The sequence below is a fragment of the Stegodyphus dumicola genome, chromosome 8 (assembly GCF_044657685.1).
Source record: "Stegodyphus dumicola isolate Sdum_Otavi_A_Nest chromosome 8, ASM4465768v1".
NCBI classification, from domain to species: domain Eukaryota; kingdom Metazoa; phylum Arthropoda; class Arachnida; order Araneae; family Eresidae; genus Stegodyphus; species Stegodyphus dumicola.
The window spans coordinates 68,147,915-68,164,251 of NC_140775.1; the positions used below are offsets into that span (position 1 = coordinate 68,147,915).

Below are 16,337 nucleotides of genomic sequence, written 5' to 3' on the forward strand. Positions count from 1 at the left end.
GAAAAAGATGTGTAAACCTAGTTCTGACAATACAAAGTAAGTTTCAGTGAGGAATTATTGTAAATTTCTCCTAACAGTGAGAAACTGAAAATGAGAAAAGTGAAAAAATTGTCGGAATAAAGTCATACTATTATTAAAAAAGTGTTTTTAAATGAATATTTACAAGTACAGCTTCAAGTGGGCAGGACATCAGAATTTCATCATTGATCATACGGGTTTAGTCTCACTGCTCTAACTGTGCTGCTGTGCCCAATTTTAATACAGAAATGCCATGGGGGATGGTCTGTGGGTCTCCCATCATTTTTACCCTACCTTCATATTATCTGAGAGGATGTATACCAATTTAAGTGCCACCATGCTACAGAGACACTATGTAGCTTATTTTTACCCTACCTTCATATTATCTGAGAGGATGTATACCAATTTAAGTGCCACCATGCTACAGAGACACTATGCTTTACAAATTCGCATACCTTCTAGCGGATTCAAAACGGAGCCAGTCAGTACAATAGTCAGTGTCACTAACCACTATACTGATCGGGACAACAGTGAATATTTATAGGAGAAACTCCATTTCAATATTCCAAGAACTTTCAGAGCATAAATCTGCACTGACACAAAGCCATCAGTCATACTTGAAAAAGCCACTGCTGTATTCCTTGAACACTACACATCAGATTTTTCTTTCCTTGCATGGACTATTAAGTTATATGCATTTTTTCCTGCATTTCATTTATACTTATTGAATTAAATGTACTTCGTTGAAAGCCCATAAACCACAATAGAATAAATACCCTCTTTAAATTCACTATATTTATTTACCATAGCGATACTAATATGGTAGGTTCACTTAACAGCGTTACAGCTCCTTCATTTTATAACTCAGAATGCGCAAAAATTATATCATCTGAAGAATTATCTAATCTTTGCTACATGTTCTGTTCAAATATTATAATAAATCTAAAATGTTGTATAAAAGAAATTAGACAAATACAAAAAAACAGTTGTTGTGAAGCTTAGTTTCTTTAGATTGGCAACAAATCCACTATTCTGCTAAGTTTCAGATGTAAACAAATATGACTGCTATGGTAAAAAAATTAAGCTTAGCCGCACTCAAACAACTTTTAAATTGTTGATAATTCTACAAATATTGCATGGAGGTTAACTAAAGGCATAAAAACCTCAACCGGAAGATAAGAATAACATAATCCAATCATTTTTAAAGCAAAAAATACACAATTTACCAAAACATAAGAATAAAAATACTGAGCTCATTGAGCTGAGTAACATAGTGGGTAATTGTATATATATGTATAATTTATTTACTAAATAATATTGATTAATTGATTATATTATCTCCTAAGTTTAATTATAGTAGGATTATCTTAAAAGAGTTAATCCATATTAGAAAGTTATATTTTGAAAGATGTTTTGAATTAACTTGAAAGTTAATTGTTAAAAATGTTTTAACGGGAACTGGAATTAAATCATGAATAACAAAATTTCAATTGTAAAAGGAATAAATTAAAGGCAAAAAATAAATTAGATGCATGTAATCATTGTCATTCATCGGAAATTAGTTGGCGTTTCAAGGGGAAAAAACCAACCTCCATTCAATGAACAATAATTAAAAAATAAATACGATGGTGTTTCGTCTTTACTCGAGCAATAAGGCTAAGCCAAACCGGCAATTCAAGTCAGGCCAAATATTTCCATGAATAGAAGGGATTATGAACCAATGCTGATATTCAAAGAATTTATTCCTATTAAGCATTTTAGCCAATTCAATTTTGAGTGAAAAGCAATTTTTGCAGTAAATTTTCGATAATGCTCGAGTAACCATCCCCCGGCACCCTCATGTTTATGCATTTGAGTTCTATATTATTTGTAAAAATTAAACATCGGAAATTGTCATTATGAAATAGAATTCAAAGTAGTTGAAATAAACATTAGAAAATTACAAAATATAAGATAAATAATGCAAACTTTGTAAAAACAAATCAAAAATAAAGTAAAAATTAAAAAAAAAATATAATAAGAAAAGTGAATGTACATGAAGATATAAAGGCCAGAAAAAGTATTAATTAACTTACATTCTTTCTAGTGGGGAGTGGGCAAAGTGTTCTCTTTGCGTCTGACTCAGAAGCATAGTGTTTCCGAAAATTCTCTAGCGGAGCGGGGGCTTTGAATAATATCATTTGGTAAGACTTGGTTGAAGTAATTTATGGTAGTGGGTGGGACTAGGAATTCTTGAGGGATGTATTCTGTGGAGTTCTTATTTGAGTGAAACCGTCTGTTAAAATTTTTTTGAAAATACTTGTGAATGGAAATTAATTAATTTCTGGCTAATTGTCGTGTTGAAACGATTAAGAATTTAAGAAAGGAAAAAAGGAATTTTCACTGTCAAAGAGCTATTTGACAGACTAAAAATTATGAAATAGGTCCATTTTTTTAGTAACAGCATAAGTCTGAAGACAGTTAGCTTTTTACAATATATACAACTGAGTAATTACACTATATACAAATCCTTCAACTGACAGTCATCCAACTTATACCGCCTTCTCAGGTTTAGGAACAAATTATCATATCGCTATCAGTTAAATTATTTAGAGTGAGTATTTAATGGCTGCTCTTTTAAGGTAATGGTTAATAAATTGATTGGGTATTAGATTATTTTTGCGAATTTTAATAAGGAGCAAAATTTTGCGTTGTAGATCTATTGTATCTGTGCAGATATTTTTAATTCGTTGTATTTGATTTATTACTGTATTGTTAATTACTTTTTTGGATATGTTGGAAATCCAATTTATTAATTTGTTAGTATTGAAATTGAAGTTTCTTGTTTTGTCAAAAAGTAAAATTTTTTTGTAGTTAATGATTTGAAGATCTAGATAGTCTACACTATTTTGTGAATTATTAGTTTTATTAAGTGTAAGACAATTTGGATAAATCTCGGTGTGTTCAGTTTTACTAAAATTATTAATTGTAATAAGGTCATCAATATATCTGTAAGTGTGCTTATAGTAATTTAACTCTTGTGGTTGTAGATTTTTTGGAAGTTAAATTCTTTGATAAATAAAAATATATTACAGATCGAGGTGCTGGAATGTGAGCCCATTGGCAGACTTCTGACTTGTTTAAAAAGTTGATTTTGAAATTTGATGTAGTTATGAAAAAGTGTGCATTTTAGGTATTTTGTCCATTTGTTAAGAGTCATAATTGTGAGCATATCAGGGAAGAGTTTAGACAGATCTAGTAGACTAATATAGATTTCTTCTAGAGGAAGTGAGGTATATAAATTTTCAAAGTCATAGCAGTTAATGTTTTGTATGTTAATTGTTTGAATGGCATTAATGACAGGAGTGTTATTATGGATGATCCAGCAATAGTTATAATTAGTGTTACAATCGTTGAAAATAAATTAATGAATTTACAGATTTTTTTGAGTTGAATTGAAAAATAATAGTCTACATTTTTGTCGTAATTATTAGTTCCATTAGCTATAAATCTGAATTTTAATGGTGTTTTATGAAATTTGGTAATTGCATATAGGTTAGTAAATCTGTTGTAGTTTGGATTTAAAGTAATATTTAGTTTTTCATCAAAAGTTTTAATTCTGTTTATTATAGATGTTTCTGTAAGGTTGGATAATTGATAAGTAGTTGTGTTGAGAAGTTCTTTATGAATAATTTCTGCATAGAATTGTTTTCATATAATGCTAAAGTTATTATTTGGTTTATCTATTTTTGTAATAGTAAAAAGTTGTTTTAATTTTTTAATATCTGATGTAAGTTGCGACCAATTCAATGTACTTTTAAACTTGAGGTGACTGATTTCGGTGGATATGCGTTGAAGAATTTTAACTTTCCATTTTAAAAAGGTATCTATAGGTAAATTCAGTTGATAGCTTGCTTTAACTATAAATTTGTTGATGTTGTTTTCGAAAGTCTTGTAACAAATTGGAATTCCAAGATATCCAAAAAAGTAATTAACAATACAATAATAAATCAAATACAATGAATTAAAAATATCTGCACAGATACAATAGATCTACAACATGAAATTTTGCTCCTTATTAAAATTCTCAAAAATAATCTAATACCCAATCAATTTATTAACCATTTACCTTAAAAGAGCAGGTGTTAAATACTCACTCTAAATAATTTAACTGATAGGGATATGATAATTTGTTCCTAAACCTGAGAAGGGGGTATAAGTTGGGTGACTGTCAGTTGAAGGATTTGTATATAGTGTAATTACTAAGTTGTATATATTGTAAAAAGCTAATTGTCTTCAGACTTCTGCTGTTACTATGCAGTTACTAAAAAAATGGGCCTATTTCATAATCTTTAGTCTGTCAAATTGCAAATTTCACTTTGACAGTAAAAATTCCTTTTTTCCTTTCTTAAATTCTTAATCGTTTCAACACGCCAATTAGCCAGAAATTAATTATTTTCCATTCACTAGTATTTTCAAAAAAATTTTAACAGACGGTTTCACTCAAATAAGAACTCCACAGAATACATCCCTCAAGAATTTCCTAGTCCCACCCACTACCATAAATTACTTCAACCAAGTCTTACCGACTGATATTATTCAAAGCCGCCGCTCCGCTAGAGAATTTTCGGAAACACTACGCTTCTGAGTCAGACACGAAGAGAACACTTTGCCCACTGCCCACTAGAAAGAATGTAAGTTAATTAATACTTTTTCTGGCCTTTATATCTTCATGTACATTCACTTTTCTTATTATATTTTTTTATTTTTACTTTATTTTTGATTTGTTTTTACAAAGTTTGCATTATTTATCTTATATTTTGTAATTTTCTAATGTTTATTTCAACTACTTTGAATTCTATTTCATAATGAAAATTTCCAATGTTTAATTTTTACAAATACAGTCAAAAGTCGTTAATACGGACTCGTTGTGACTTCGGTGATTCCGGATTATCGATTTTTCCGGATTATAGATCATCAGTTTAAATCTCGTAAGATGGCATGCAGAAATTCTAAAATTAAAAATATGAAACCGTAATTTATGAAATAAAGAACAATTATGATCTAAAGGGTATCAAAATTTACAAAAAAAAAAAAAAAAAAAAAAAAAAAAGCTTAATATTTATTTGTTTACTTTATTAAACATTTCTCTCAATGTAAGTTGTTTAAGTTGCTTCATTTTATGTGATAATACTTTCTCTTTAATTCTATAAAAAGACAATTTCTTGTTCAGTTACAAAGTTCTGCTGTTCAAGTCCCGTTAATTGCTGTGCTGAGAATACCGACTAACTTGTCAATCAAAATTTTTTCATTTTCACTAACTTCTCTGTCACATTCTTCGTGTCTTTATCCATTTTTTGCAGCAATTCCACTTTTTGTTTGTTGGATATCGAAACATACTTTCGTTTTGTAGATCCTTTGGAAGTTCCAGCATCGGAAATTCTATTTGACATAATCGAAAGTTCAAGTTTACTTTTATAAAATTGCTCTTACATTCTGCAAAAAATAATAAGCCAGATCCAATTCGAAGATTAAGGAACAACACAATCATTAACATTAACTGAAATAGATAATTAGATAATTTTAGCTTACACCGTCCGTTATACATTAAACGCGCAGGCGAAAACGTATTCTGCACTTGCGCACACGCATATGCGCAGTAGTCAAGGTCTTACGCACACGCGTAAAATGGCTGTGCGCATGTGCCAACGTGGCGCATGCTCAGAAAGTTTTTAGCTTTGAGGTCCGGATTACAGATTATTCCGGATTATGGGTGTCCAAATTAACGACTTTTGACTGTAATATTGAACTCAAATGCATAAACACGAGGGTGTCGGGGGATGGTTACTCGAGCATTATCGAAAATTTACTGCAAAAATTGCTTTTCACTCAAAATTGAATTGGCTAAAATGCTTAATAGGAATAAATTCTTTGAATATCAGCATTGGTTCATAATCCCTTCTATTCATGGAAATATTTGGCCTGACTTGAATTGCCGGTTTGGCTTAGCCTTATTGCTCGAGTAAAGATGAAACACCATCGTATTTATTTATTAATTATTGTTCATTGAACGGAGTTTGGTTTTTTCCCCCTTGAAAAGCCAACTAATTTCCGATGAATGACAATGATTACATGCATTTAATTTAATTTTTGCCTTTAATTTATTCCTTTTACAATTGAAATTTTGTTATTCATGATTTAATTCCAGTCCCCGTTAAAACATTTTTAACAATTAACTTTCAAGTTACTTCAAAACATCTTTCAAAATATATTTTTCTAAAATGGATTCACTCTTTTAAGATAATCCTACTATAATTAAACTTAGGAGATAATATAATCAATTAATCAATATTATTTAGTAAATAAATTAAAATTAACTTACTCTGCAGCAATTGCGCAAGTAGTAGTAACTTGTTTTCACACTAAATGAATTTAAGATCATACAACATTTTATATGTATGTATGTATATATATATATTTACTTTTGGTGTGGGTGATTGCCACCAGAAAGGGAGGTGCACAACTATATTCTATAGCTGTGTATATATACAAAATTTCAGTGTTCTGAGGCTACTCGTTTTTGAGTTATGTGAGATACATACATACATGTACACATATATATGTACATGCATATGTCTATATGTATTGATTCAGAAGAGATTTTAAATCAGTTTTAAAATTTTTTTGGGGAAAAAGAATTTTTTACTCTGTCATACAGATCTCATGCAAAATTATCAATTAATTGCATTCAATTGTGGTCAAAATGGATATTTTCATTGAAATATGGTACCTGGAATTTTTCGTGATTACAATATTTCCTTTACTTCATACAAGGAAGTTAAAATGAAGCATTCATATATATTCATTCAGCTAGCATTCATATTCATGCAAAGTCTTATGATATTTCAAACATAAACTTTCGTGTCTTTGGTCTGCCGAAAAGAACTCTATCCGAGCACAAACATACCACAATTTATGGACTCTGGAAAGTAATTAAAGAGGAGTGTAAAACAATAAAAACCCCTGGAGATTTTTTAAAAAATCTTTCTTCTATGGAAAATGTGATGCAGACTTACACTTCTGAATAAAGCATTATCAGATAAAATATTTAAATACAGTACAAAATTTAAAAGTCCAAGATCCAAAATTGTTTCAACTTCAGAAGTTCTGGATTTTTTTAATTTCTGGATTTAAATCATCAGTGTAAATCTAGTTAGATGACATGTAGAAATGACAACATTGGGGCTTCATTTATTGTGAAGTCAGCTAGAAAAATGGTAACATCCTCTCACAACCACTTAAAGGCTGAAGGTGTGAGTACAGCCAACATCAACCAGTATATTGTTACTGGCCATGGTAGGATTCCCTAGCCTGCAGGTGATAGAAGAAATCTCAGTTAGCCTGAGAAAAATAACATTTGTAGCACATCTGCATATTTATTTATTTTTTATGCATTTTAAATATTAAATGTGCCCAAAAGCAGTCTAAAATGTGTATATTAAATAAGTTGAGTAATTTATATAATACATTTTTAATTTTAATCAATTTTCTACTTAACTCTGAATTTTCCAATGTATATGTAACTCTTAAATTATGAAAATGAAGTCCTATGTTATTTAAGTAAAGAGAACTCTGCTTTCTTTAAACAATGTTGAAAGTAGTTTTATAGATAACTTTTTTTTCTTTTACACCTTTCTTGCCCTTTATTATTTTCAACAGTGATGTTAAATGTATTTTGCATAAAAAAATATCAAATTTTCCTTTTAAATTTTTTAAAGAATTTTCATTTAAATCATATATTAGAAATAATATACAGCTGTATCATCGTTGCATTTTTTATTTCATTTAAATTTGCATTTTGTTGCACTTAGGGCATTTGAACTGCTTAACTATTGTAAAGTGGATACATTTTAAAAACTGCATGATTAAAGTCAATTGTATAATTTTAAGTGCATAAATATTTTGGAGGGGGGGGGGAAAGGCTACTTGTAAAAACTGAAATTAACCCATTTAAATGGTTAAATTAAATCATTTAAATAAATTAAAACTCATGAAATGCATTAAATGTTTATTTTATTATAATCATTACTTCTGAAGAAGCGACCCATTAATCACATGGTCAAATCTGAGAGAATGCTTGATGAAAATTAATAGTGTTTTAATTTAAATGCATAAGCAATTCCAGAAAAAAGGACTACGAAAAGCTTGAAATTATTCCATAAATACTTATGAATCAATTTCCATTTAAAAACATGTTTTGTGAAATATTGCCAAAATTGGTATTAGGCCGCTTCAAATATATTTAAGGGAATCTGCTGATTGCAGCTTAAGAAATGTTACTAGAAAGCATGGTTTAATGAAGAAAAAATTTATCTTAAAGGTAAATATGAATTGTACCTTTGCAAATGTTATTTTTAATTAAATAATTTTGCCTTTTATAGGAAGAGCAAACTCCACTCCATATAGCTGCCAGGCTTGGTAACGTAGATATAGTAAGTCTTTTACTGCAGCATGGTGCTGCTGTAGATGCTACAACTAAAGATATGTACACAGCACTCCACATTGCAGCCAAGGAAGATCAAGAAGAAGTTGCATCAGCTCTTCTAGACCATGGAGCTTCCCTCACTTCTACAACTAAAGTAGGTATTCACTTTCTATTATTCAAATTCATGCTATAATTGCGCAATTAATTTTTTTGATCTGTCACTATATGTAATTACTCTCTTTGATATGATTTGGAATATCATTATGCTTTACTGAAATAAATGATTCTCAAATTGTTGTACAATTTTGATTTGCTCCAAAATATTATTCTAAAGATCTCAGTTGTATCTAGATCAATTATTCTCATTCTTTAGAATGCATACATTTCGGGGATCTGTAATGAAATGTTTGGGAGAATGCCAAGCAAGCTCAAAAATTACTATATCTGGTAATAAAATCCCTGAACTCATAGAACTGTTCCTGATTACATTTTGAGTGATGTAATGCAGTGTTGTAACTCATTCTTGTATGTTTTAATTAGTCCTTCCTTTCCTTGCCTGAGTTACCCAGTAAAACTTTTACATTTTTGCAAAATTTGTCAAACTATTTATACCATTTTTATTGCCATATGAATTCGTAAACGCAGAATTCAATTTGTGTATATGATCACACTTATGTTTCACTTTATACTCCTTATTCTACAACTCTATGCAAAGGGTATGCCAATTATATAAACGTTTTCAGGGGGATACGAAAAAAAAAAGTTGAGATCGGCTAGGTGAACAGTAAGTAAACCTATTTCCCCCTTCCCTTCTTTTTTTTTTTCTTTCTCTCTCTTTGTCCTCAATATGCATAGTAATTTTACAATAAATTTTGCTTTTGTCTGTGGGTGTTAAATATTAAAATCTGGCTCATAATTTCATTATAATCTGCTTATAAAATTATAAAACTAGTCTGGGCACTCATTCATGTCATTAGAATGTCTCACTTAACACTTTCACTACCAGTCTTGCGACAGTACGTGATGGGGCATGAATGCGTAAGTGCCAATCATGCATCAGCACATAGTGTGATGTCTCACATTCATGAGGGGAAAGCTGCACTTCAATATTTATTCTCCACTTCAATTGCCATTATATGTTAGGTGTGTCTGCTGATACTGATGTGGAGTAAGAGCTAGTTGTAAAGGTATGTAGTTTTGAATTAATAACTTTATTAGTTATTGAAAGAAATCTTGTAATACGAGTTGTAGAGACGATAGTTCTGCAAGATCTTCATGCCTCCCAAAAAGAAAAGTGCAATTTAATAAGCCTCTAACAGATGATGAAATTGCAGTTTTGGTGGCTGGCTGATGAATACCCAAGTGATATTAGTTATGACAGCGATGAAGAATTCATTTCTGCCCAAGGTGCCACTGATATTTTGGATTCTGAAGGAGAAGAGCTGCAAGAAATGCAGGAGGTAACATGTCATCCATATGATTCTGCTATGGTAGAAAATATAATTTGGAAAGATGACTCCACAGCAATGGAACAATTTCCTTTCAAAAAATCATTGTATTTGTTGCAACCTGTGTCAGGTAACAATCTATTTGATCAATTTCACCATTTATTTACCAAAAATACCTTGGTTGAAGTAATTGCTCAAACCAGTAACTATGCTTGTAAAGTACTGAAACAAAGAAACATTCCTTGAAACAAAGAAACATTCTAGAATTAATGCTTGGAAAGAAACTGCAAAAGGTGAGATATTGGTATTTGTGGGATTAATTTTACATATGGGAACTATAAGAATAAACCACATTCAAGATTATTTTAAAACAGATACACTTTTAGACTTGACTGTATTCTCATATAATATGAGCAGGAATTATTTTCTTTTATTGCTGAGGGCATTGCACTTCACATATATCCCAAAGCAAAATGCAAAATCTCCAAATGGTTAACTACATGAGATCAGAAATATGGTAATTTTTTCCAACACATAATTGGCTAAAATATTACCCAAGAAGAAAGATTAGATGAATCGATGGTATTGTGGTATGCACAGCTCATTTTTAAAGAGTCTATTCCAAGCAAATGTCATACATATGGTATCAAGTTATACATGGTCATGACACCTAATGGTATGGTTATCAAATTTATGGTGTGTACCGGCAAGGTGAATGATTTAGTTGGGAAGGGACATGTATAAAAAATGCTGCTGAATTTATTGGAAGGAATGCTAGGTGTTGGGCATAGTGTATTTATGGGAAATTACTGTAATAGCTAGAAACTGACAAAATCTTCTGTTGATAGAAAAAATCATTGTACTAGGACAATCAGAAAGAACAAAAAGAAATTTCCAAAAGAGGTTAGGGAGAAAAACTAAAGAAAGGGGAACTGTAGCAAAGTATGTTAATGATGTAATGATTGGCAAATGGAAAGCTGAAAGAGATGTAACTTACATTTCTAATGAATACAAAAATGATATTGTTGAAATGACAAACAAAGGGTTAAAATCAAAATCACTATCTGTCATACGCTATAGTAAATTTATGGCAGGTATTGATAAGAAAGATCAGATGCTTGCCTATTATATCCATGTGAATGAAAAACTATTAAGTGGCCTACTAAAATATTTGTGCATATTTTGCAATTAATGATTTCAGAGTCTCGATTTCAGAGTCTCACTTTCTCTCAAATATTCCACTAAAACTCACTTTCTTAACAAATATTCCACAAAAAATATGTGACTTTATGACTTTTGTTTATTAGTGATAGAGTATTTATTGAAACCAGAATCTGTCTTTTGTGTTTCTGTGCATAATTCAGCTGGATCAGAACATGTGCTGAAGCTGAAGGAATAAAAGAAAGGTGGAAAGATATTGTGAAAGTAATGCAATATTTGCTATTCTCCGAGAAAGTGAAAAGATACCATTTATATCTATAAAGTTTGTGACAGATCTCCTAGTTATTGCTTAGATTGTGTGAAAGTGACCCATAAATAAAATGTTTAAATATTGTTTGCAGTAATAATATCATTGTAACCAGCTTGCAATAATTCATTTATGTTAAATATTTTTAACGATAAAGTATCATACAAAAATAGTTCATTTTGTCACTTATTTTCATGATATTGTTCATTTTTGCACATCACCTGCCAGCATGTAATGTGGCATTTAGGAAATAATTTAACCTCTAGTGCCTGTCACATGCTGGCCTAGCATGTAGTCAAAATATTCTATCAGGAAAGGCCTAAATATTACTTATAATCAGTTTGGTAGACATAATTATATTTTATTATCACTTTGAATCATATTTGTTAAAATTATGAATCATATTAAAAATAAGTCGCAATCTGGGAAAAACCCATTTCTATCTTGGGGCTATAACTATTAACACATCGTCACGTGACTGGCACTAAAAGTATTGAATAGCTACATGAATTTAAAAAGAGCCTTTTCATTTAATGCAGTTGACTAAATATAAGTTCCGGCTAAGGATAGAAAAAATAAGTCATAGTTGAAATAAAACAGTGTTTCAAAATGATTGTGTAACTAAATAATTCACGAGCATTTGTGTGTAGGCTTAGGTTCTATTTAAACAAATGAATCAAATAGGATGATTTTCAGACTGACAGTTTCTTTGTGTGCGAATCTTTTAGTGAAAATATAGAAAATTTTAAGTTCTCATGAAGGAATTTCTAATTTACAAAGTTATTACTTACCTTAATAATAATTATTTATTGTTTATGTGATATGTGAAGCATGAATTGATAAAAATTATGAAAATTATGTTACTCTTTTAAACGAGGAAAAGAAACCAAAGCATCAAAAGTGCTTTTTTGAGGGTCCTATAAAAACAAAATATTAGATATTTATTAGATAACATTATTGAAATTTAACACATCTGAAAATAGAAATTTGAAATCCATGCTTATATCTTCAGGTTTGTCTGATGCAGAATACAGAAAATAGGGTTTAAAAATGTAAATTTTTCAATTACATGCATAGGTTTCAAATTTCTTATTTATTGAATTATATTTGGGGTAATTTTAATTACATATTAATTTGTATATGTGTGTATTTCCCTAATTCAGTAGTGGGAGGTATTATTTCATTTCCCTATTTTGTCACCTCCACAAAGGCATCCCTTCTTTTAGGCAGATAGCCCTCATGTGCTTTGCCATAATTAAATAATCCAATCCAATTCCTCTTTTGTCTATAGAACCATAATAATATTTATCCAAAAGCTGAAGCTAAAAAAGTCAAGAGCAAGTAAATAAATTAACAGCAAACTTAAGTTTATTTGCCTTAGAAGGGAAAATAAGCAGTCTGGATAAGTAGAGTTCTGCTGTTTCTAATTCTAAATTTGAGATTTTGATGAAACATTACTCAGGTTTCATAGATATTTCTGATTTAAGTAACCAAAGTGGCATTTGAATTTATTACTGTAATAGGATACATTATCCACTGTTTATTTAAATTATTTGCTTTTAAATTGTCAGTCATAAATAAATATCCTTCAGTCACTCTTATTAATTACTTATTCAAAAGTAACTAATAATTTCATATATGTATATGGTTATACTTTTTTCTACTTTTTAGTATGCATGCTATCATAATAAAATGTAATAGTAATAGGAAAACAACAAAGTTCAATGCAGTTTAATTTTTTTAAGTATATGAACCTTAAATTAAAGTTAAAATTGTTGAAGAAGGGAAAGGCCAGTTAAGGAGATTAAAAAAAATACATTAACCATGAGAATGAGTAATTTTTTTGAAATAAACTATTGAATAAGCTTTAGTTTTGTAAATATGTTTCTTGATGGTTTTGTTCAATAAGCTAGTAAAAATAAATAAGTTACATTTTATGTTGAAGATATTAATGTAAACAAATATGTGAACCCATGCTTTATGAAATAAGAGTGTAGGGATAATTATTACCTTGGGGACAGTTTTGGAATTTTTTAAAACATTTATTTTATTATAATGTTGACAGTTTGTTACTATATACATAAAAATATCAGGTTGTAATAAAAGTTTTCCACCAAAAAATGTTCTTAATAAAGTTAGGGAAAAAAAGTGCCTTCATGTTGGTAGTAATCCCCACTCAAATCTATGATTTTCTGCCATGTTTCTTGATTGTTTTCAAAGCCTTTTTGGTAATTTTTAAAGCCTTCAGCCCAGAAACTTGGTGGGTGTGAGTACAAAAACGGGTCAACCTCATTTCGCACATCTTGTGAAAAATATAAGATAGCACCAGCAAGATGTAGTTGCAGGTGTGAAAAAACGTAGATGTTCGAAGGAGGGATGTTGAGGCTATATGTTGGGTGTGGCAAAAGATCCCATTCAGATCCGCACAAAGTCCAACCAATGAATGCAGACACATGTGATCTTGCATTATCTCGATGGAACATTATCTTTTTACCAGATCATTAACAGAACTCAGTTCAATGTTTTGTCTTGTTAGTAGCATCAACAGAGGCTAACATCTCACTGTACATCTTACTATCAAGAGTTTTACCTTTTACTATCTACTCTTTGTGGATAATACCACAAGAATCCCACCAGATAAAAAGCATCATATTTTTATTAGTCAAATTGCGGATTTGCGATGGTGCCGAGGGACTTATCGAGTGCTGACCGACCATCTTTTCTGCATGTATTGTTGAAGTAAATCCACGTTTTATCACAAGTGATGATCCAGTCCAGAATTTTGACCTTGCATTGATATTCTAGCAGATTAGTGCAGGCCTGAACACATATGCCTTTATCTGCTTGAGTCAGCTTATGTGGCACACAGGATATAAAATTGTACGTCAAGTTTATGCGACGCACAGCACGACTAGCAAGCTCTCAAGTGGTTGCATACTGATCATCTTCCCCAAGTTCTTACAGTTGGGCCTCATCAATATCAGCAGGCCGGCCAGAGCGCTCTGCTTCTTGTATCTCATAGTCCTTGTTTTTGAACTTTCAATACTAAATCTTCACAGTGTCATATGATACAGCATTAGTACCTAAAGCTGCACACATGATTTGGTGACTTTTTGCAACAGAACTGGAAGTAAACAATGGTTCTAATCTGGTAGCTTGATATTTCCATTTCAGACACCTTGGACTTAATGATGAGGATATTTTTTTGCAGATTTCACAACACAGTGTTCTAAAACAAGTCTTTTTCTTTCAAATGCCAGAAATCATGTGACAAAATATGGTTAAACACAGCAACATGAACTGTTTGCTAAGACAATATTTACGGTGGCGGTAAACTTTCGTCAATACCCGATATCCATGTTCTTGACAAATGACAAATTATTATAAAATAAATGCATAAATATCTATATTGTTGGTAGTTATTCTTTAAATGTTTAATCTCTTCAAATGCTATTGGAAAATATTTATACTTTAATGATCTTTCATCTTTATTATAATGTATGTTTATAATATTGTATTTAAATTTTGAAATTCCCAAAATAATAACTATTTTTTATCAAAAATGTTATATTTTTCTATTTTTAAATGGCATAATTATTCATTTTATTTCAAAAAGTGGATAAAATTTAAACTTAATTGCTTTTTTTCTTTTGATATTTTACATTTATCTTTATTTAGTGTGTACATTAAACTATTTTTTGTTTCTTTCTATTATAGAAAGGATTTACACCTCTTCACTTAGCAGCAAAATATGGGAATATCAAAGTTGCTCGTTTATTATTGCAGAAAGGTGCTCCTGTTGATGCACAAGGAAAGGTAAAAAAATGTTTTTGACATGATTAAAATAATTTTCTAATTTTGAAATAACTCTTTTACAAACTCTCTTCAATATTGTTGACACTGTTGTTACTGTTATAAAATATTCGTCATTCAATATTAGCAGTTATTCTGTGTTTGACTTTCAAAAAGCTCCTTTGTTAAGTAGCTATTGAATGAAGTATAAGAAATGTGTGTAAGAAGCCATGATATGCATGTATTTAATTCTGAATGCCTCGAAACTGATTTTAATAAGACTTTTTGTTTCAGTGAATTGTACACCAGAACTTCCCATTTATTAGTGAACATGTATCAGTCATTTTGATAAACTTTTAAAGATTTTTTTTACACGGAGTATAAATTTTATAAAAATTAATAAAAATTAAATTAATTTATTCTTCTGAAATGTATTAATAGATTCCAAAAGAAATATTATGTTTGTCATGTTTGGACTTATTAAATTAATTAAAATTTATATTTTATATATCTTATTACAGATTTTTTTTTTTCTAATTTTGTGCCGTTTGAAGAATGTTTAATGTATAAGGTAAATATAGTTGAGACAAAAGTGTTTAATGACAGTAGTCTTCTTGTAGCGGTTATTCTGTTTAAAAGTACTGTGATACCCAAGATTGTATTGAAAAGTAACTTGTCAGGAATGGTATACTCAGCCAAAAGTGCACAGGAGTTATTCAGCTTATAAATGATGGAGTGCCTTAGTCACATTACAAAATACATCAGTGCAAGCAGGCCATATATATAGTGAAGAAATGTATATCAAAATATGTGATGTTTCAGGGAATAGGCATTTCATGATGGGGATGCATACATACAATGTCAGAAGAACTGATAAAGAAAATCACAGAAGATTTTTTTCACATTTTAGCAGTTTGATACTCAGGTGTGCTGCACACTAGAACATGCTAACTGTATAGAGTAGCCCCTAAGCCTTGAGCATGCTGCCATATGAGTGCAGTGCAGGTAATACACTTAAATATAATAAGAAGAAAGATGGAAAATTGTTGAAATAGTGTTACCCCAGCATATGTTTCGGTAAATAAAACAATTAAAAAGCTCGATTCACAAAGTGAAAACGTACTGTTGGATATGGAAGAACTGGCTC

General features: G+C 30.2%; 1 protein-coding gene across 20 annotated transcripts in view; it reads left to right on the forward strand.

The window, feature by feature from the left end:
* Positions 1 to 16,337, forward strand: part of LOC118191434 (uncharacterized) — a 587,182-nt gene that overhangs the window by 370,452 nt on the left and 200,393 nt on the right. For all 20 annotated transcript variants that reach the window (XM_085821953.1, XM_085821952.1, XM_085821944.1 and 17 more), the window contains 2 exons: positions 8,439 to 8,636; positions 15,116 to 15,214. In XM_085821953.1, the coding sequence (XP_085678079.1) occupies positions 8,439 to 8,636; positions 15,116 to 15,214 (297 nt within the window). The remainder of the gene's footprint in view (positions 1 to 8,438; positions 8,637 to 15,115; positions 15,215 to 16,337) is intronic.